We start from the raw sequence: 20,820 nt of genomic DNA on the forward strand, positions 1-20,820 counted from the left end.
ATACAGTGATGTAGTGAAGTCTAATAAATTGCACTAGATTGTCTTCTCTGTTGACTAAGAGAAAAAGCATTAATTAGACCAGACACTAGAACTGGGTGCTATAATGGCTAACTTTTATATATATAGTGCTTTGCGGTATACAAAGCAATAAATCCTAATTTAAAAAAAAACCTTGTGGCAGAGGTAGGTTGGTTGAATCCTTGACATCATTAACAGATCACTTAAGCTGAACCTCAGCATCCTTATCGGTGAAACTGGGAAAGTATTACCTAACTCAAGGACATCACTCAGTTGTTAGGAACCTTCAATTCAATTCAGAGTCAATCTCAGAAAGCAAGAGTTGCACATTAACCTGAAATTTAGTGTTCCTCATGTCCTTATGACTATACCACACTTTTGAATCCATTCTCTATTACCTGCTCTATTTTCATTTTCTGTACCTGTCTTTTTAAAAATGTAGGCTTGCTGACAAGTTCCCTGAGCATTCCTTTATCAACTATACTCTTTTTTTTCTCATCAGAATTGTTTCTCCTTACCTCTTGTTTTTGCACTTCAAAACTGTGTCTCTGCCACCATCTTATCCCATAACACCCGTTAGTGTCTGGGGTCTCCTTGCCCTGGAATACCCCTGTGTTCCTTTCTCTGAGTGGTGAATTCCTCCAGTGGTCTCCATTTTGTGGAGGACACAGGCTGGTTTCATTCCTTTAATGGCCCTATTCCAGGTTTGTGGACTTTAAAACTATGCCTGGGTACCTTCATCTCTTGCCCTCTTAACTCATCTTTCCAGCTCCTTTTTGTGTACTGTCTTCTCCCATTAGAATGAAAGTAAGCTCCTTGAAGATGGGGACTTCTTTTTGCTTCTACTTGTGTCCCCAAAACTTAGCCAGCACCTGGTACATAGTTAGGCACTGAATAAATGCTTAATTTCCTCTTTTCTTTCGTTTTCTCCTGGTTAGTTCATAAGCACCTACCTAAATTTTCTCTAAATTCTTTGAAATCTGTTCTTCCCAAATCTAGAATATATGAAACTTGCCCTCTCATAAATTCTAAGACAGTGTTCATTATCCCTCCCTATTCTCCCAAGATCATAATCATTTCTACCCCAATAATCATTTACTTCTTAGACCTCATTTTAAATAACAGCAGGTCTTGGTTTTAGCTTAGAGGCAAAATGGAAGCTTGAATAAATTAAATCCTTTATTAAGCTTCTGTTTCAGGTTTGTGATGGTTCCCACATTCATTTATTTCCTCATTTAATTTCATGGGGAAGGTCTATGGAATGCTTAAAAGATAATAATCTACCTCTATTTCCACAGAACTTCACTCTTTTCCTCTTCACCGTAGTTTCCCTCTTTGGTTCCTGGATTTATTCAGATGAGCATATTTCTATTTTTAATACTAATCAGCTCATCTCCTCCTCTCTCTTTATCTATGCTAGCTATTAATTTGGAATAAAGTATACCCTGCCAGAGCCTTTCGAAAATCATAGGTTCCATTTGATCAAGTTTCAGTGTCACATATGATGTAAAATTTGCCTTCTTACATTAAAATCTGGCTCATCTTGACTGTTAGTCACACATTGTATACTTTTATATAAACCTCTGAGCCCACTTATTTTTATTGCTGGCTTGTTTGTTGGAAATTGTGTCCTGTAAACTTCCAGCCAACAAAATAGCTTGTTCTTCTACATTGTTGTTGCTCTTTATGGCACAGAATATGGCTGATAGGGAGGCAACTTTCTACCTCCTCCAAATACATTTTTACCAGCCCTTGTTGGTGTACTATACATCCATGGGTTTTCCTATATTATAATCTGTGGTTCAAAAATTCAAAATTCATTCCAAATCTGCAACTTCTTAACAAACCGCTAACTTCCCAAAACCAGCTTCTTTTTCTGAAGTCCTTCTGATCCTTCCTCATGATTAGTAAGATAGAAAGGTCAGTTTAAATGATCTCTTCATTGCTAAATTTGATAACTTTTCTTAGTTCTCATCCTTCTTAATTGTTTACCCCTTCTACTACTGCTGACTATGTTTTTCCCCTGGGTGCTTTTCCTCTATTGTCTATGACATTTTCCTCTTTGGAATTTTCCTACCGAATAATCTTTTCTCAATTTCTTTTGTTGGATCATCATATGCATACTAACTCATTACCATGGGCTTTGCTCTTTTTTTCTCTGCACTCTCTCTCTGATTTTATGTGTACCTGTGGATTCAAGTATTTTCTCTACAGACACATATATGTGCATGTATGAATAAATATATACAGCCCTAATCTTTCCCTTATTATTCCAGTCATGTACCATCAATTTCCTATAGGTATCTCCTCCTGGATTTCCCTCCTGCATCTCAAACTCAACACATTCTAAACAGAATCAATTAGCTTCTCCACCAAAATTCATCCTTAGCCCAAAAGTCACTATTTCTGTGGAGTATACCCCCACTTCCCCAAGTTGATAACCTCTGAATCATCCTTGACTTTTCCCTTCTCTTTATTCTCCACATCCCATCAGTTGTTAACTTGTCAATTCTACCTTCACATCTCTCACATCAGTCCCCTTTTCTGTGTGCTGTAGCCTCCATGCTAGTTTAAGAACTAATACCTTTCACGTGAACAAATATAGTAGCAGTCTCTGATTTGGTCTCTTTGTTTCCAGGCTCTCCTTACTTTAACTCATTTTCTACAAAGCTTCTGAAATATTTTGCTAAGGCATAGACAGGTCTGACCATACTATTTCCCTGCTCAAAAATCTTGAACAACTCATTATCTCTAGGATAAGATATAAACTTCTCAGCAAAGTATTTAAGGCCCTCCATGTTCTCATTCCTAGCTACTTTCTTGGCTTATTTCACACTATTAACTTCCTTAAACTCTAGATGCTAGTAAAGAGCTATTCTTCAAACTTAACCCACCACCATTTCCTGTCTCTATGAATTCTTTTATGCTGTCTCCATATCTGAAAAGCACTTTCTTTTCATGCTTACTACTAGAATTATTGTTTTCTATCAAGGCTAGACTCAGGGGTTAACTCTTCATTTAACACCTTCTAACACCATTTCTGATTCCCCAGAATTGAAGTTTTTCTTTCACTCCAATTCCCCTTATGGCATTCATATTTTTATGTGTTATATCCTTCCTCGGCCCCCAAGTAAGATATGAGCTTCCTGAAAACAAGGACTTTGATGTTATCTTTGTAGCCTTAGCACCTAGCAGAGTGCCTTATATGTAGTAGTCACTTTATAAATATTTGAACTGAACTGACATTATTCTTAAAGGGCTGGGTCAGGTTTGTATATTCACTTTGTTATCTGTTCTTGATTATGTCTTCTATAACTTAAAAAAAATCTAAGTTTGTTAATAACATAACTTGCAACTAACATCTAAAAAGGATCTTTGACTTATTAAGTGCCTTCCTCAAAACAAACCTATGAAGTAGTGCAATTATCCACAATTTAATAATGAGGATATATCAAATGGAGTCAAGTAATTTGTCTAAGATAAAAGTTCACAAGTGGTGGAGCAGGGATAAGTATATACACATAAAACTGCTTTGAAAAAGAAAAGCATATAGATACAAGATATTATATATACAAAAATAATCAAACATAGAAGTATTTCTGTTTGCTCACCATGCAAAATGTAGTTGACATTCTTAAATCATGATTTCAGAGAAAGTACAAAGAAAAGTTGTTCAAAATGTCAAAAGTCAAAAAATTTATCTTTGGAAACCAATTGGCAAAAAAGAAACTGGGATTAAAATTGCATGTATTTCTCATCTGAAGCTAGCCTGATAAATAATAAAGCAGTGTTTTTATGCTTACCGGATTTCTCAATACATCATCATCTACATCAAAATTTGATGTGTCTGAAGGACTGCTAACATCTGGAATATAAGGTGCTTCTAGATTTCGTATGTCTTCCCAATTAATTCCTTCAAAAAATGCATGCCTTTTGAAATCTTCTATTCCATTCTGCCCTAGTCGGCGTTCTCTACTACAGATGAGCCTTTGAATGAGGTCTTTTGCCTCTTCAGAAACATCAGTAACATGAGAAGGAAACTGAAATCGCTCCTAAAAAAAAAAAAAAGATTAAGTTCAACATTTTTTCAAATATATATTGAAATGAATGTCAAATTTTATAAAAAACTTAGCAGACAATAATTAAAATGGAAATTCTAGTTCAAAAAAGTTCAAAAGATGTTTTGGAATGCTAACTAAACACCAGAGCAAACTAATACATGTTTAAAACCAGAAAGACAAATTAGAGGAGTTTTATCATTTAATTCGCAAAATGTGACCTACTCTACTCTGGATCAAGGAAAAAGTATTCCCTAAAATCAATATATGATATATCCTTTTCATTTGCTGAGACCCTTTCTGTATTGTGTCTAAATTTTCTGTGAAATACTATGTTTTGGGAAATTAAATCATTTTAGGAATAGGATAGTGATAGGCTATAACATTTAAAAAATTTTTATTTGTGGGAAATGGAGGAATATTGTTATATGTTAGCACAAGATATAATGTGGGCATTTGAAAAGCATGTGCCTTTTGAAGAAAGGGAAAGTGAAAATTAAGGAGAAAACAAAAGGCAAAATGAGGAGGAAAAGAAGAGTTAAGAGAAAAAGGCTGAAAAGGAGAAAAAGAATGAGAATATTATTTAGCTTGACTTCCATTTGTGAAAACCAATTTCTAGATTTAAACTTTAGAGTTTGAATCTGACAGAAGAGATAATAAGTCTATTGGGGAAGTCAATATTGTTGTACAGCTGCTTCTTAAGAACAGTTTGGGAGGCAGGTGGGTGGCTCAGTGGACTGAGAGCCAGGCCTAGTGATGGGAGGGTCCTAAGTTCAAATCTGGCCTCAGATACTTCCTAGCCCAAGTGACCTTGGGCAAGTCACTTAACCCCACTGCCCAACCCTTACTGCTCTTCTGCCTAGGAATCAATAAGCAGTATTGATTCTAAGACAAAAGGTAAGAGTTTAAAAAGAGAAAGAACAGTCAGGCATGTGTTACTTCAATGAAACATATGATATCCAAACGGGACACTCAGAGAGCACCTAAAATCTTGAAGGCAGAAGGAGTTACATATCTAGGAAAAGTAGACAGAAAATTTTCCCAGTTGTACTGAGATTAAATACTTTAAAAATGAAAATATTAATGTAATGATATAAAAAACAAATATTCAGACAATTTATTTTTCATTAACAAAAAAAGCAGAGTGATTATTTTTTTATTTGGGCAACGTTTATCAAACCCTGGAAAACACAGAAAACTTTCTACATATTCTCTTTGAAATACTTAGATTCAGCACTTTTAAGAACCCAGATTTTCATTGTACCAATCCCATTTCCCCATGCCTATTGTGTCTTTTGTATCAAATAGGTAAAGATCAACTACTCAACTTATTAATGGTTAAAAAAGGTAATGAAAGAAGACAAAGAAAACCTCTGATCCTGGCTTCTCTTTCCCTCTTCCTAAAGCAGTCCTAGCTTTAGAAGAGGAGGTGGATATATTAATTTTTCAAAAAGGGTAAGGAAGTTGTTTTTGAAAGTTTTGCCTTTTGGGGGGGGTGGGGTAGAGGTAAGAAACAGAAGGGAGAGTTAACCTTATCTTATCTTATCTAGAGTTTATGAGTAGTGATAATTTAATATCTTGAAAATTATTGCTCTATTCAAACAGATAATATAACAGTTAACAAGTTAGGGAATCACTGAATTAAATGTAAACCACAGCCAAACACTCACTATTCAGATTTGGTTTGATTAATGAAAATGCTAGTTGGTGACTGAAACACTGATCTGTAACTTAAAACTTTTAGCAGTTAGCAATAACTTTCTATTAGGTACTTTTTGCCTTTTAAAAAACAGCTATTTATGCTTCCCTTACTTGACAAAATAATGAAAAGAATACAAATGATAAAAGATTTGGGCTCGGTTCTCTAGACCCAAAATCTTAAAAATTCTATAAGTGATTTCAGCAAAATACATATCCTAGAGCTAGTATTTTTAATCATATGTAGATTTTCAATTATAAATCCTAGGCATTTTAAAAAGTGGTTTGAGAAGTTTTTTGTTATAAGTTAATTTCTTTGGGTTATTAAATTTCATTGGTGAGAATGCTTTGACACTTTTGCTTCTAAAGTATTAGGCATATAGTATTATTTGAAGATAAATTATCTTTATAATTTACAAGTTCAGCTTTTTCATAAACTATACTAAAATTATGAAAGCTATGTTTTCAATTATATTTACTATAAAATATTTTAGATCAAGCGTTTCTAATAGTATTTATAGAGAACAATCAAATTTTTAATGTATCACTCAAAAAATAAATGCTAAAAAAAAAGATAAAATCTTTTAACTTTACTTTTCAAATCAATAGTTCAATCAAGTTTGCTGATATTTGTGATAAATTTGATAAGTGAAAATTCCAAACACTAGCCATGACCAATATTTACTATTTTAAAAAATCAAACAATCATGAAGCTTTTCTTTAAAGCTACCTCATGTTATATTTGTGAATTTCTCAAAAGCAGTATCTATTAGTGTCTTGTATAAAGTAAATAAATTTGTTTCAAGAAAAACTTATGAGTAATTTAAAATGTGAGGACTATATACTTCAGAAATCTTGTTTTAATATAAAATGTTTTCTGAAACTAGTTTGTGTTTATGTGTGTGTATACACACACACACACACACACACACACACACACACACAATCAGGCAATCTTATTAATTCTCCATGTGTTCGCTGACAAATCAGCAACAAAGAGGTTCAGTACTTCTTACCTGAATGACTTAGTAAGGGTTCTCTGAAGATGCTTTTTGCTCCTTCCCTCAGACTCTAAGTTTTATCAGAGCTTCAAATGAGCAATGAAAGATACAAAATGAAATGGTTCATTGCCATGCTTTAATTGTGTATATCTGAACATATACTGTGTGCATATGACTGTGTGCACAGGGATACTGAACAGTAAATTTAGGTAATGGAACCCCAGGAATTTGAAACAATAAATAGGTTATTTTAAAATTCTCTAACTTGAATCCAAAGAAAATCTATCCTAATAAGTTTCAGTCTACTAATCAAGAAAGAACAAAGCCTTTCTTCTCAATTAACATATATTTAGCAAATCGCATCACTAAAACTTCCAAAAGTACTTTTGATGCAGGTGAAATTATATTATTTTATGTATACAAAGGAACAAATACAAAAATTATTTCTTACTTCATGATTCATAATCTTTCCATAAGTTTCCACTAATGATTCTGCATAAAAAGGTGTTTCGCCATATAGCATTTCATACATGCAAACACCGAGAGACCACCAATCACATTCTGGGCCATATTTTCCCATTCCATCCTCCATTGCTTGTAGAATCTCAGGCGAAATGTAGTCAGGTGTGCCCACTGCCACAGAAGACTGGACCTTAGGGAAGAAAGATTTTAAATTATGACCCTAAAATCCACCAAATGCTCAATATTTAAGTGTCCGAGGGTTGCTTTTTTCAACTGTAAAACTGTAATGATAATATATGCACCATATTCTTTACAGTTATTTTGAGAAATAACACTTTATAAACTGAAAAGCTCTACAGAAATGAAAATTATTTTTATTTCTTTCAACAAAAATTCTGCCATTTTCTTTTTAATAAAGATCTTTATGGATCCTAATTCTGCTACTCATGTTAACAATACTTTCCAGCTTCATGTCAAACAAAGGTAAATTTCATGAGCATCATTGGCTTCATTAAATCATGTGATAAAACCAATTAGAAATGTCTTTGGATATTCAAGGGAGGAGTTGAATAATGAGCTCCCAAAAATGCATATAGGTAACTTGGCCAGGAGTTTCCATTGTCTTTTGATTGCTGTGGGAATCATCTGACTATAATTAGGATGTCTTAACCAGACAATAATAAATTATTTTAAAATTAAGAAATTCTCTCAAGAATTTCAATCGTTACAGAACTTGAACCCAAGTCATCTTGGCTCTAAGATCAGCTCTCTATCCACTATACCACATCTTCTTTTAAATGATTACTTCTCTAATACTTTAATGATTTGTAATCACTGTTAGAATGTGTACTCTTTCTACCAAAACAAACTTCTGTCTTATATATATAGTCTTCATGGGTCACAATAGCTAAAAAGTGTATTATCCTTCCTTATATCAACATGGTAATGGGTCTATACACTTTAGTTAAGTTGGTCCACAGATGACAGAATATATATTATGTTTTTTTGTTTTTTAAAAATTAAGTTACTTGACAGTCAGGTAGCATAGTGATAGACAAGAGGACCTGGGTTCAAATCTGACCTTAAGACACTTCCTAGCTGTGTGAGTCTGAACAAGTCACTTAATCCCAATTGCCTAGCCCTTGCTAGTCTCTGTCTTAGAATTTGTACGAGTTCAGAAGGTAAGGATTTGGGAAAAAAATTAAGTTACTATTATGCCCCCAAAACCAAAAACTCTCTTTTAATATAGTTTTGTGGTTCAGGATATTTTTGACTTTTTTATTTAAGCAAATCCTATTTATGAGATATTTGAAGCATTTGCAGTAAGCACTATCTTCTTTTACTGGAATTAAAGAACATTTTGATCAGCGCCTAGTACTAAGTAGAATGTTAATTTCTGATCACATTGGTAATATAATTCCTTAAAAAAATAATTTATATTGCAAAATTTAAGTCCAAAGAAAAACCTCAAAGTGGAAAATTCCCATACTACATACAGTTCCATCGTCATTCATCTTCAAACATGATCCAAAGTCTGCCAAGCGAATGTGACCATTCATATCCAAAAGAACATTGTCAGGTTTAATATCTCTGTTGGTAAAAAAAAAAAATTTTTTTTAAGTTGAACAAATTCAATCCAATATAAACAATATTAGGTCAAAGTCCCAATTTAACAATGGATCTGTTGAGAAGATACTAATATGATTTAGTGAATAGTTAAGATGACTTATTCAAAGAAAAATGCTTCAAGATGATGATAGTCATTCTGATGTTTCATTTTAACCAATTAAGAGAGAAAACAAAAGAATTATGCAATATTCTGTATTTTACGTGTTATTGTTATACTGCTAACCTTACAAACTAATAATAGCTAAAATTGATATATCACTTTAAGAACTGCAAAGTGTTTGACAAAAACTAATTCATTTTGTCCTCATGACAACTTTGGAGATAGATGCTTATTTTATAGATGAAGAAATTTAGGTAGGCTAAATGAGGAGGTTAAATCATTTGCCCAGAGTCATGAACAAATATGTGAGGACTATGTTTTCCAGACACTAGGCCTGATAACTCCCATCCACTGCACCACCTAACAGTGAACACAAGGTTCCAGTGACTTGCCCAGAGAGGTTCACAGTCAGTATGTGTTAAGAGGCAGGACTTCAAACCAAGGCATCTTGGCTCTGAGATCAGCTTTCTATTCACTACATCACACTGCCTCTCTTTCAAAAGCAAGGAGAAAATCTGAACTTATTAATACTCTTATGAGAAAAATAATTCCATACACTAATAAGATTTTCCTTAACAATACTCTTATTTATACTATTCTGCAATATATATTCTAATGGGTTTTTTCTTTAAAAAAGAAGTCAGAATGACTGTAAAAAGTGAATTTTATTTCCTAAGGGTTTTCTTTCCAAATGGCCTCTAAAAAACATATCAAACCAAATCACATTTTAAAGATAACTTGTAAAAAGGCTAATTATTAAATTTTTAAAATTCTAGCCATAAGGCACATAATAATATAACTAAGGGTTCACATATCCCCTGGAAAAAACATGTGCTGAGGATAATGGTATCTCCTGCTAGCAAAAACTACCATAGGGTATTAATATGAAATCATGTGACTGAGTCCACTACATATTTATTTATGTTATATGCTCTCAACTGGGCCCTTGCTGCAACCATTCTATTCTTCCTCTAATCAATTCATTATACTACTCTCTGTAGCAGCCATTTCAAACATCGCCTTTCCTCAAGTTTCCCATAGTACTTTCTCATCCCAACCTCCCAGATGTGGATTTTAAGACATTAGCCTAAGAGTTTCTCCTCCTTATCGCACATCAATCAAGACATTTTCCCCTCCTTTCTCCAATTCAGTTTCAGATAAACAGGTAGTCCTCCTTTCCATGGTAAACTCCACTATATTACCCTTGATCCCATCCCCTTGTATTTTTTTTTTTAAACCCTTAACTTCTGTATATTGGCTCCTAGGTGGAAGAGTGGTAAGGGTGGGCAATGGGGGTCAAGTGACTTGCCCAGAGTCACACAGCTGGGAAGTATCTGAGGCCGGATTTGAACCTAGGACCTCCTGTCTCTAGGCCTGACTCTCAATCCACTGAGCTACCCAGCTGCCCCTCCCTTGTATTTTTTTCCAGTAAACTGTCACTAGTATTATGACCACTCTCTTCTATCTTTTAACTCTTTGTAAACTGGCTACTTCTCTTCTACCTATAAACATGCCCATGTCTCATCTATCCTTAAAAAACCCTTATATGATCCTACCCTCCCCAGTAATTATCATCATTTATCTTTCTCCTTCCCTTCTCATCTAAACTCCTTGAGAGTTTACACCTTACATGTAGCTCCTCCAATTCCTCCATTTCCTCTTCTCTTATCCTCTTCTAAAAATTCTCCAATCTGGCTTTCAAACTCATTATTCAACTGAAATTGCTCTCTCTAAAGTTACTAATGATCTTTTTTTTTTTTTTTAAACCCTTGTACTTCGGTGTATTGTTTCATAGGTGGAAGATTGGCAAGGGTGGGCAATGGGGGTCAAGTGCCTTGCCCAGGGTCACATAGCTGGGAAGTGGCTGAGGCCGGGTTTGAACCTAGGACCTCCTGTCTCTAGGCCTGACTCTTACTCCACTGAGCTACCCAGCTGCCCACTAATGATCTTTTAATTGTCAATCTAATGACTTTTCCCTAATTTTCATCCTTTCTGACCTCTGTAGCATCTGACACTACCAATCATGTTCTTTTCCTGGATACTCTTTTTCTCTCTGGGTTTTTGTGAAACTGCTCTCTTCTGGTTCCCCTATCTGTTTTTTTCCTTCTCAGTCTTCTTTGCTGGATCTTCATCGATTGCCAAGTCCTCCAAGGTTGTCCTGAGCTGCCTTTCCTTTATAATTTATACTATCTCATTTGGTGATGTCATCAGCTCACATGAATTTAATTATCTTCTCTAAAGAGATGATTACCAATGTTTATATAAACGGTCTTAGTCTTTTCTCCTGAACAGTCAATCCCACATCACGGTCTTTTGGATATCTCAAACTGGACATCCCATAGGCATCTCAAACTCACTACAATATATTTATATTTATTCTAATACTCTTTCCCCTCTTTTAAGCTTCCTTATGACTACTGAGATTACCATCCTCCTAGTCATCCAGGCATGCAACCTCAATGTCATCCTTTAATTTTCACTGTATAGATCCAAATTTTCTATCAAATCTGGGGGCAGCCAAATAGTATAGTGAATAGAGCAATGGGCCTGGAGTGAGGAAGACCTGAATTTATATCTGACTTCAGACATGGATCCAATGTGTGATCCTGGACAAGTCATTTAACCTGTTTGTCTCAGTTCCTCATCTGTAAAATGGGGATAGTAATAGCACCCAACTCTCATGGTTGTGAAGATCAAATGAAGGGTACCTAGTGGCTCAGTGGATTGAAAGCCAGGTCTTGAGATGGGAGGTCCTGGGTTCAAATCTCACCTCTGACATTTCCCAGCTGTGTGACCCTGGGCAAGTCATTGAACCCCCATTGCTTAGCCCTTAACTGCTCTTCTGCCTTGGAACCAATACACAGTACTGATTCTAAGACAAATGTATGGGTTTAAAAAAAAGAAGGCCAAATGAGACAATAAATATAAAAGTGCTTTGCCTATAGTAAGCACTATATAAATGTTAGCTATTATTATTTTATCATTTCTACCTCCACACCTCCTCCTGTATACCTCCCCTGAAAGTGAGACCCTTCCTGTTTCAAGTCTTTCTCCACACTAATCCATCCTCCATCCAAAGCATTTTTCTAAGGTACAATTCCAAGCATGTTACATGTTAACTCTCCTCCATTCCAGGGGCATTTTATTACTTTCAGGATCAAAATATTAAAAGTCTATGCTTGGCTTTTTTTTTTTTTTAGCCTTTACCTTCTGTCTTAGTATCAATTCAAAGACAGAAGGGTGGTAAGGACTAGGCAATTGGGTTAAGTGATTTGATCAGGGTCACACAACTAGGAAGTTACTATGGCCAGATTTGTTTATGCTCTTAAAGACCTTCACAGCCTAGACCCTTCCTATCTTTCTAGTCTTCTAACACTTTAATCCACCCTACAAATATTGTTCAACCCTGCAACACAGGCTGTCCATTTAACACAGGAACTCATCTTCCAAGTCAAAGCCTTTTCACTTGCTCTCTCCAATACCTGCAATACTCTTCTTCTCACCTCTGGCTTCCTTTAAGACTCAATTCAAATCTCACCTTCTGCAGGCTTTTTCTGATCCTCCTAGCTGTTAGAACCAGTAAGCAAGCTAACCTTCCAATAACTCTGTATATTCTTCGAGTGTTCCTAATATATTGTCTTCCCTCTTTATTAGAATGTGAACTCCTTAAGGGTAAGGCCTATTTTCACCCTTTTAAAAAATATCTAGCATTTGGCATGGTGCCTAGCACAAAATAAGGGTTTAATAAATGTTAGTTGCCTTTTAGACTGACATGCTTTATGCCTCCATATAGACTATTCTTCACACCCTTTCCCTCACCTCCATCTCTTAGCTTCCTTCAAGGTTCAGCTCAGACTGTATCTCACTCTTCAAAGTATCTTGTATTTGCTTATTTGTTTATATGATATATTCCCCAGTATTATGTTGGCAAAGTTGTGGCATACCTGCCCCAGTGTGCTGGAGGGGGCTGCTCTGTCCCCCCTCTCCACTGTGCCTGAGGACAAATTTTATATGCCCCACCCCTCCATGTAGCAGCCCAATGCAAGAGCTTCCTCCCTCCACCGTTATCTGTGGTTGTGTGTGTGTGTGGGGGGGGGGGGCGGGTCAAAGGCAGCTTGAAAGTGCAGTTTGGGCCCATGATCTCTAAAAGGTTCACTGACAATTCCTAGTGTTTCTTGAGGCCAAAGACTTTCTTTTATGTCTTGATTTGTGCACAGTGCACATAGTAAACAGTAGATATTGCTTTCTCTATCTGTACCACAGTAGTTTTTTTTTTCCTAAGGGAAATGAAGAAATGGTTTAGGATGATTACACAAAGAGATGTCATGTGAGATCACAATGTCCTGTTCCATTATTCTTGTTGTTCAATATGCAGATAAAGTCACTCAAGAAATAAAATGAATCAATCTGGGCTATAAGCTTTAACAAGATGTTCAGCAATATGGTTCATCTTTATTAAAATCTGAATCTGTTGGCCTTAATAAACTTTATACTTTTATGATGAGACATGGCTAAGGAATTTGATGCTTTCAGAGATAAATATTGTTTGTTAGTGTGTCCAAGGGTTCAACAGATATAAGTACTTTAAATCTGATAATTAATAAGAATAAGGAAAAGCTTTCTAATCATTATGGAAAAAAATCACCATTTAGATAGTTAGATCTCCTTCTCTAGAGCAATGGTCTCTAAAGTTTGTATCTTGGCCCCTTTGGGTAATGTCAAGGCTTGACCCCAAAAGGTATGTGATTAATCAGAGAGTGGCAAGATAGGTTGTAGCCAACTCTCTTTATGATGCCCAATAATGAGGTTTGTCTCAAACACTATTTCACCTACTTTTATTTCCTAATACTTCCCCATTTCATTCTTTCCCTGTGTTATGCTTGCTTCCAAACTCCCTTATGTTGAGTAGAGTGATGTCCCTCAGGGCAGAAATAAGCTAAGCTCTCTGAATAATCACATAGTAATATGTAAATACCATTGGGAAAATATACACTTTTACATATCTTTTCTTTCCCTTCCCACTCGCCCTTCCAAGTTTAGAACACTGGCTTCTCACTCTGAGATAGTGACAGTAAGAACCTCACTTCTCCCTTTTCTATTTTGGATGGGATAGAGTGATTTATACATGATGAACAGACATAGATGAGTTGTAGTCAACATAATGCATTTCCTAACTGATACTTTTTATTCTAAATATTCAAAGGAGGTATTTTAACACATTACTTTCACAATCAATGAAACATATAAGTAATTCAACAAGGTATATTTTTAAAAGCACTGGATTTGGACTTTTAAAAGTATAGGCTCAAACACTATCTCTGACATTTACTTCCCTGGCAGCAGTCATTAACCTCTCTTGGCTTGTTTTCTTATCTAGAGAGCAACATGCCCTATGTAGAAGGATTGTGAGAAGTATTCTCTAAACTCCAAAGTCCCTTAGAAATATGAACTATTATTACCTGTAAAATGAGGAGGGTAGCTTAGATCTCTAAGTACCCTCCTGATTATAAAAATGGCTGATCCTCTGACCCTACCTGTGTACGTAATGCAGCTGATGAATGGAGTGTATGGCCAGCACCATTTCACCGATGTAAAATCTTGCCATATCTTCAGGAAGTTTGTCTTCAAACTTACTGAGGAGTGTCAGTAAATCACCACCAACATAGTAGTCCATTACTAAGTACTATAAATAGAGGAGGAAAGGAGGAAGGAGAATATTTAATCATCACTAGGAAAGACAAACATGACAAAGGCTAAATTCTTATTTTTGATCAGGAAGTAAAGACTATTTGGGGATATATTGTAAGAAGCATGGAATGAGCTATCTCTGTGTTATAATTATTTTTTCCTTTGGAAAATCTAACGCCATATATTTTATTCTAACTTTTTTCTTAACTATTTATAATCAACTGATAATGAAATTAACATACATACACTGGCAAACAAAGTGATAAGGAGAGTCAAGCTTTTTAAAATACCAAAAGAAATAAGAATCATACCTTTGATAACACTAAACTTTCCAAGCAAAACATGAAAAAATTATCTTGTCTGAAGACTTATACAAATTCTTGCTTTATATCAAGTGGACCACTCCACAGACCTCTAAGTGAAGTGAATTTATGAAATGTGAATTTGCCTGGGGCTGGATAAAGGAGGGAGGGAGGTAGGAAGAGGACTCCACATGCTTTAAGGACACAGGGGGATGGGGGTGGGGGAGCAGGGACAGAGAAGCAAGAATTGGAGGAGGAACAGGTAAGACTGGAACCAGCCAAGCAGGGCCCAGGTCAGAAGAAGAAAAGGTGAGATAGATTTGGGAGGCACACAGGCACAGACAGAAAAGGATAAGCAACATACAAGGACTTGGAACAGACATGTAGTACCCTAGCACAGGTGGAAATGGTGGGCGTAGAAGGGGCAAGAGTTTCCCTCCTTTCTTAGTGTCAAAGTCTCAAGCCATGTCTGCTCTTTTGCTTTTGCTTGGAGGCTTTTGGGTCTTTTTTGGTGGATGGGTGGTAGACCAAGCAACACCAAGAGGAAGGAGTGGAAAGAGAAAGCATAGTACTCTAGAATAAAATTTAACACAGTTGTTCTTTTGAAATGTGGATTTCTTTCAAAATTCTTTACACAGTTGAATTTATGTAATGAAAATTTATATAAAGCAAGAACTGTCTATATGCAAATATAAAAATAAGATATAAAACTAGAAAAGAGTTAAATAGTTTATCATCTTAAAAATTAATTACTAGTTGGTTTCAGTATAAAGTACACTTAGGTCACTAAGAAAAAAGTCCATAGGACTGAAATGAAATTTGTTTTTCTAAAGAGGTTTTGCTTTCTCTCTCAAGTTCTTTCATTGGGTGTTAATAATAAGTGCTTGAGGAAAGAGGCAAGCCTTTTAAAACACTAGTATATTCAATTCATACAAGAAAAACAGATCTTACATTCTGTATATGGCGCTTGTTGTTAAACAATATTAACAGGCTGGAACTTTTTTTTACATGGTTCATTAGTGAGTTCATCATTTAATTAAATAAATAGTGCCAACTATGTGCATAGTTGTTAGAATTATCTGTCCTTTGTTTCCCATGAAGCTCTAAAGGTTTAAACAATTATAGTAAAGAACTGGCTCCAGCAGGTCCTACCAAGTCAGGAAGACCTAAAGCACAGTTTCATCAGTGGTGCATGAAACCTGAGGAACCAGATTAAAATGTAATTGGTGAGGGGGCAGCTGGGTAGCTCAGTGGATTGAGAGCCAGGCCTAGAGACAGGAGGTCCTAGGTTCAAATCCGGCCTCAGACACTTCCCAGCTGTGTGACCCTGGGCAAGTCACTTGACCCCCCATTGCCTACCCTTACCAATCTTCCACCTATAAGTCAATACACAGAAGTTAAGGGTTTAAAATTAAAAAAAAAAATGTAATTGGTGAATATTTAACAAAATAAATAAAAATACAATAAAATAGATAATATGTGGTTTTCTAAGATAATATGCAATCTACAAAATCTCTATGATTTAGTAGCTCCTGTTCCAAATGGCTTTAGTTTATTAAAAGGAGAGAAGATAATATACCAATCCATCACACTTAAAGCACTGTCTACAAGAGGATTATCAGTTTTTCTGATTATCAATGATTTGAAAAAAATGTGAGCAAAGAATTTTTGAAGCTAATGGTTGCACTCTAGGAAACAAGCTGAGATGGAAAATATTAAGCTTAAAGTTAGCTCTGGAAGGCACAGACAAGTGGGAAAAAATTACTTCCCCTATCATGAAACATTGGATACAGTTAGGTCAATGAGACAATAACTCATAAATTATTGGTTAAACTTTTATAAAAGCAAAAACTGGAAAGCTCATTTAAAATAATTAAAGCAGGTTCTTATACTACAATGATGAGCACAGTACAACATATAAGATATTGGAAATCTCAGGGTGGATATGAATATGGCCCACCAACTAAAAATTGTTACATTTTAAAATACAATAAAATTTTGTTTTGAGATGTAAAAGCTATTCTTAGCTGGAGGGCTATTAAAAAAAAAAAAACAGGCATTGGGCAAGCCATGGTTTGCAAGTCCCTGCTATATACCAAAGGCTATTTTAAAATGGGTTAGAAAAGGTTTATGAACAAGGTTTTCTATGTACTCAAAACAACATTTTTTTAAAAGAACCACCTGAAATGGATGATTTGAAGACAGTGGTTTAAAATACAGCAAAGATGTACACAAAGACTGATACACTGTGGCACAATTAAATGTAATAGACTTTTCTACTAGCAGCAATGCAATGATCTAAGACAATCCAGAGGAACTTGTGAGAAAGAACGCTATCCACATCCAGAGAGAGAACTGTGGGAACAGAAATGCAGAAGAAAAACATATGATCAAGCATGTAGTTTGATGGGGATATGATTAGGGTTTTGATGTTAGCTCGGGGGGGGGGGGGTGAGAAAGACCATGAATCATGGAACCATGGAAAACTATTCTAAATAAATAAAAATAAAATACAGCAAAGATAGGCTCTTAGATATTGATAAACTTTATCTAATGTGGGGGTGGGTAAAGGGACAATTCTGAAACTGAAAGAGAAGAAAATTGTTACTATCAGAGGAATGGCATATATAGATAGATAGATAGATAGATAGATAGATAGATAGAGAGAGAGAGAGAGAGAGAGAGAGAGAGAGAGAGAGAGAGAGAGAGAGAGAGAGAGAGAGAATGAGAATAGCTAAAATGTAAACAGTGTGGAAGAAACTGTATTTCACAGGTGACAGAAACCCAAGAAAGGATCCAACAATAAAAGATGTGGTAGCAGAAGTATACCAAGTAGGTTCAAGCAAAGTGAGCTGGGGTGTCCCAATGACGGTAGTCAAATTTAACTATGTAGTTATCACTGAGAATGAGATGGGACCAATGACTAGACCAGAGAGTCTACAAAACTCAAATGGACTTTGAATTACATTAAAATGTAGTTTGAGGAATATTTAACAAAAATAAAAATACAATAGAACACAGATAATGTTAATGTGGTTTTTTTCTAAGTCAATATGTAGTCCAGAGTGATTTTTAAAATATAGCTTAATGGTTCATTTATCTGAGTTTGACACCACTAGTCTAGACCAGACTTTGTATCTTGAAGGAGACCCCCCCCCCCAACAAATGGTTACTATGTACCAGGCATTGTGCTACATACTTTACAAATATTATCTCATTTGATCTTCCCAATAACTTTTTGAAGTAGATACTATTATTATCCCTATTTTATAGTTAGGAACACTGAGGTAGACAGTGGTTAACTTGTCCTGGGTGACATCTCTAGTAAATGTCGAGGTTAACTTAGAATCCAGGTCTTCTTGATCATAGGCCCAGACATCTATTCACTGTACCACCTATCTCCTAAACTCCGTATATATAAAACCAAAAAGAAACAAACAAAACAACAGCAACAACAAAATAATCCCTGATGACAAAAGAACCTACATTCTCTTAGGGGAGACAACATGTACATATACAAAAGCAAATATAAGATAGTTAAATGCAAGGTAAGGAGAGAGGGAACATACTATCACTTAGGCAATGATTTAGAAATGAAAAAAAAATAATGACAATTCATTTGGAGAAACAAAAGATTTAGAATATCAAGGGGAAAAATGTATTAAATAAGGAACTCTTTTAGATCTAAACTATAATTCAAAGGAGCATTAATCAAATTCATTTGGTATTAGTTTAAAAAATAGAGTAGATTACTAGAACAGACTAGACAAAGGAGAATAAAAATAATGGAAATCAATATCCTAGTGTTTGATAAACCCCACACCATAAATTATTTAGAAAAGACTTCCCTATTTGATAAGAATGGCTGGGAAAATTGGAAATGATGCAAAGTGAAAAAAGCTGAATCAAGAAAACAATATATACAATGATGGCAACAATATATATGGAAAGAAAAACAATGATAAAACAATAGAATATTGTAAGATTACAAGTATGATCCCTAAGGAAGACACAAAAAGCCAACTCTTTCCACTTAAAAAAATCCCTCTTACCTTCTATCTTAGAAGTGATACTAAGCAGAAGCAGAAGAGCAGATATGCAATTGGAGTTAAGTGACTTGCCCAGGGTCACGCAGCTAGAAGTGTCTGAGGCCATATTTGAACCCCAGGCCTCCAGCCTCTGGGCCTAGGGCTCTAACCACTGTGCTACTTAGTTGCCCCTCTCTTTCCACTTCCTTGTATAAGTGGAAAGTCCACGGATGTGGAACACTGCACATATTTTCAGATTTTTTTCAATGTGCTGATTGGGTTTACTCATTATTTTCCTCCTTTTTCTTTATGTGTCAAAATATTCTTGTGATATGGAATAATTACCTGGGTGGGGCAGGGGAAGAGGATACAGGAAGAAATTTTAAGTGGTACAATAAAACAAGAGAGATCCAAAAAGATTATTTTTTTAATTCACATTTTTTCCTAAAGACAATAGGAAGCATACTTACTAAACATTAAGTATCAAAGGGATGGGGAGAATTATGTTAATATTTATATTAAATATGGTTATATTAATACAGGGTAGCAGCTTTAAGCTACTATAGCATAAAATGGAACTAAGATTTTTGGCACATGCTGAGTATAAATGTAAAGAATATAATGAAAATAATCTAGGAATCAAGTGGGTGGAAAATATTTAAATGAAGCAGTGGAGCATCAAGAAAAAGTGCAACTAACTCACAACAAAAAAAATTACTGCAAATAGACCTCAGAAAATGCAGCAGACCAAATCTTAACGGAGAAACCCAAGAAAAAGTCACAGTGAGCCATTCTGCCAACTGACGTTGGTAGAGGGAGGGAGGCAGAGGAGTCTGAAGACACTGGTGAGGATCTAGCCAGGAGTGGCCCTAGGAAAAGCTTCAAGATCCAGACCAGACCAAGGCATCTGAGCTCATATAAAGGACTGGAACAGGTGCCAACCAGCAGCTTTATTATGCACTACCCAGGCCAAGGAGGAGTGAGGAAGGATAAGAAACTATATAGCAGGCCCCAAGTAGTGCTCTGAAAGGAAAGAGGAGCAAGTTCAGAAGCAAGACTCAGATTCTAGGCCCTGGGCAGGGTCTCAGGTTCTAGCTTCAAGCCTAGTCAGAAGCCTGAGTGGCTAGCCAGGGCAAGAGTCCCAAACTCCAGGGGAGCTTATAGTTCTGTCACTGAAGCAACACAACTTCCCAGATGGCTGATATGAGCTGAATCCAACAGCAATCCACTGTTACTTAAGTCCAAACTTAGATAAGGAGCATGCAGAGCTCAGATCTTAGGGGCAGTGATCAAATTCTCCCCTGGATCAGAACACTTTTGGAGCAATAAAAACTTGCTGTCCCTGTGATCTTGGGATAACAACATCCAATATGCAAAGAAAACCCAGACCTTCCTTCCAAAAGTGTTTAAAGGGGGCAGTTGGGTAGCTCAGTGGATTGAAAGTCAGTCCCTGAGACAGGAGGTCCTAGGTTCAAATCCTGCCTCAGACACTTCCCAGCTGTGTAACGCTGGGCAAGTCACTTGACCCCTATTGCCCACCCTTACCACTCTTCCATCAAGGAGCCAACACACAGAAGTTAAGGGTTAAAAAAAAAGTGTTTAAATCTGGCCCTAACATTAAGTATGAAGTATTAGCAAACAAAAAAAAGAATCCCATCAAGAAAATTTTTATGGTAACAGGAACACTCAAGACACAAACCCAGAATGACCCTAAAACATCTTCAAGCAAAGTCTCAATGAAAAAAATAAACTAGAATTCCTAGGAGAGATGAAGCAAGAGGTATTTTGTGAGTTTAAAATATTGTTATCAAAAGAAATTAGAGCTAGAGGAAAAAA

The 20,820-nt window shown here is 35.7% G+C and overlaps 1 protein-coding gene across 1 annotated transcript in view; it reads right to left on the bottom strand.

Moving 5' to 3' along the window:
* CDC42BPB (CDC42 binding protein kinase beta) overlaps positions 1 to 20,820 on the bottom strand; it is a 132,099-nt gene that overhangs the window by 72,227 nt on the left and 39,052 nt on the right. The window contains exons 4-7 of the mRNA XM_044659909.1: positions 14,501 to 14,649; positions 8,734 to 8,827; positions 7,227 to 7,427; positions 3,822 to 4,070 (exon numbers count right to left, since the gene is read on the bottom strand). Of these exons, the coding sequence (XP_044515844.1) occupies positions 3,822 to 4,070; positions 7,227 to 7,427; positions 8,734 to 8,827; positions 14,501 to 14,649 (693 nt within the window). The remainder of the gene's footprint in view (positions 1 to 3,821; positions 4,071 to 7,226; positions 7,428 to 8,733; positions 8,828 to 14,500; positions 14,650 to 20,820) is intronic.

The sequence above is a fragment of the Gracilinanus agilis genome, chromosome 2, assembly GCF_016433145.1.
Source record: "Gracilinanus agilis isolate LMUSP501 chromosome 2, AgileGrace, whole genome shotgun sequence".
NCBI classification, from domain to species: Eukaryota; Metazoa; Chordata; class Mammalia; order Didelphimorphia; family Didelphidae; genus Gracilinanus; species Gracilinanus agilis.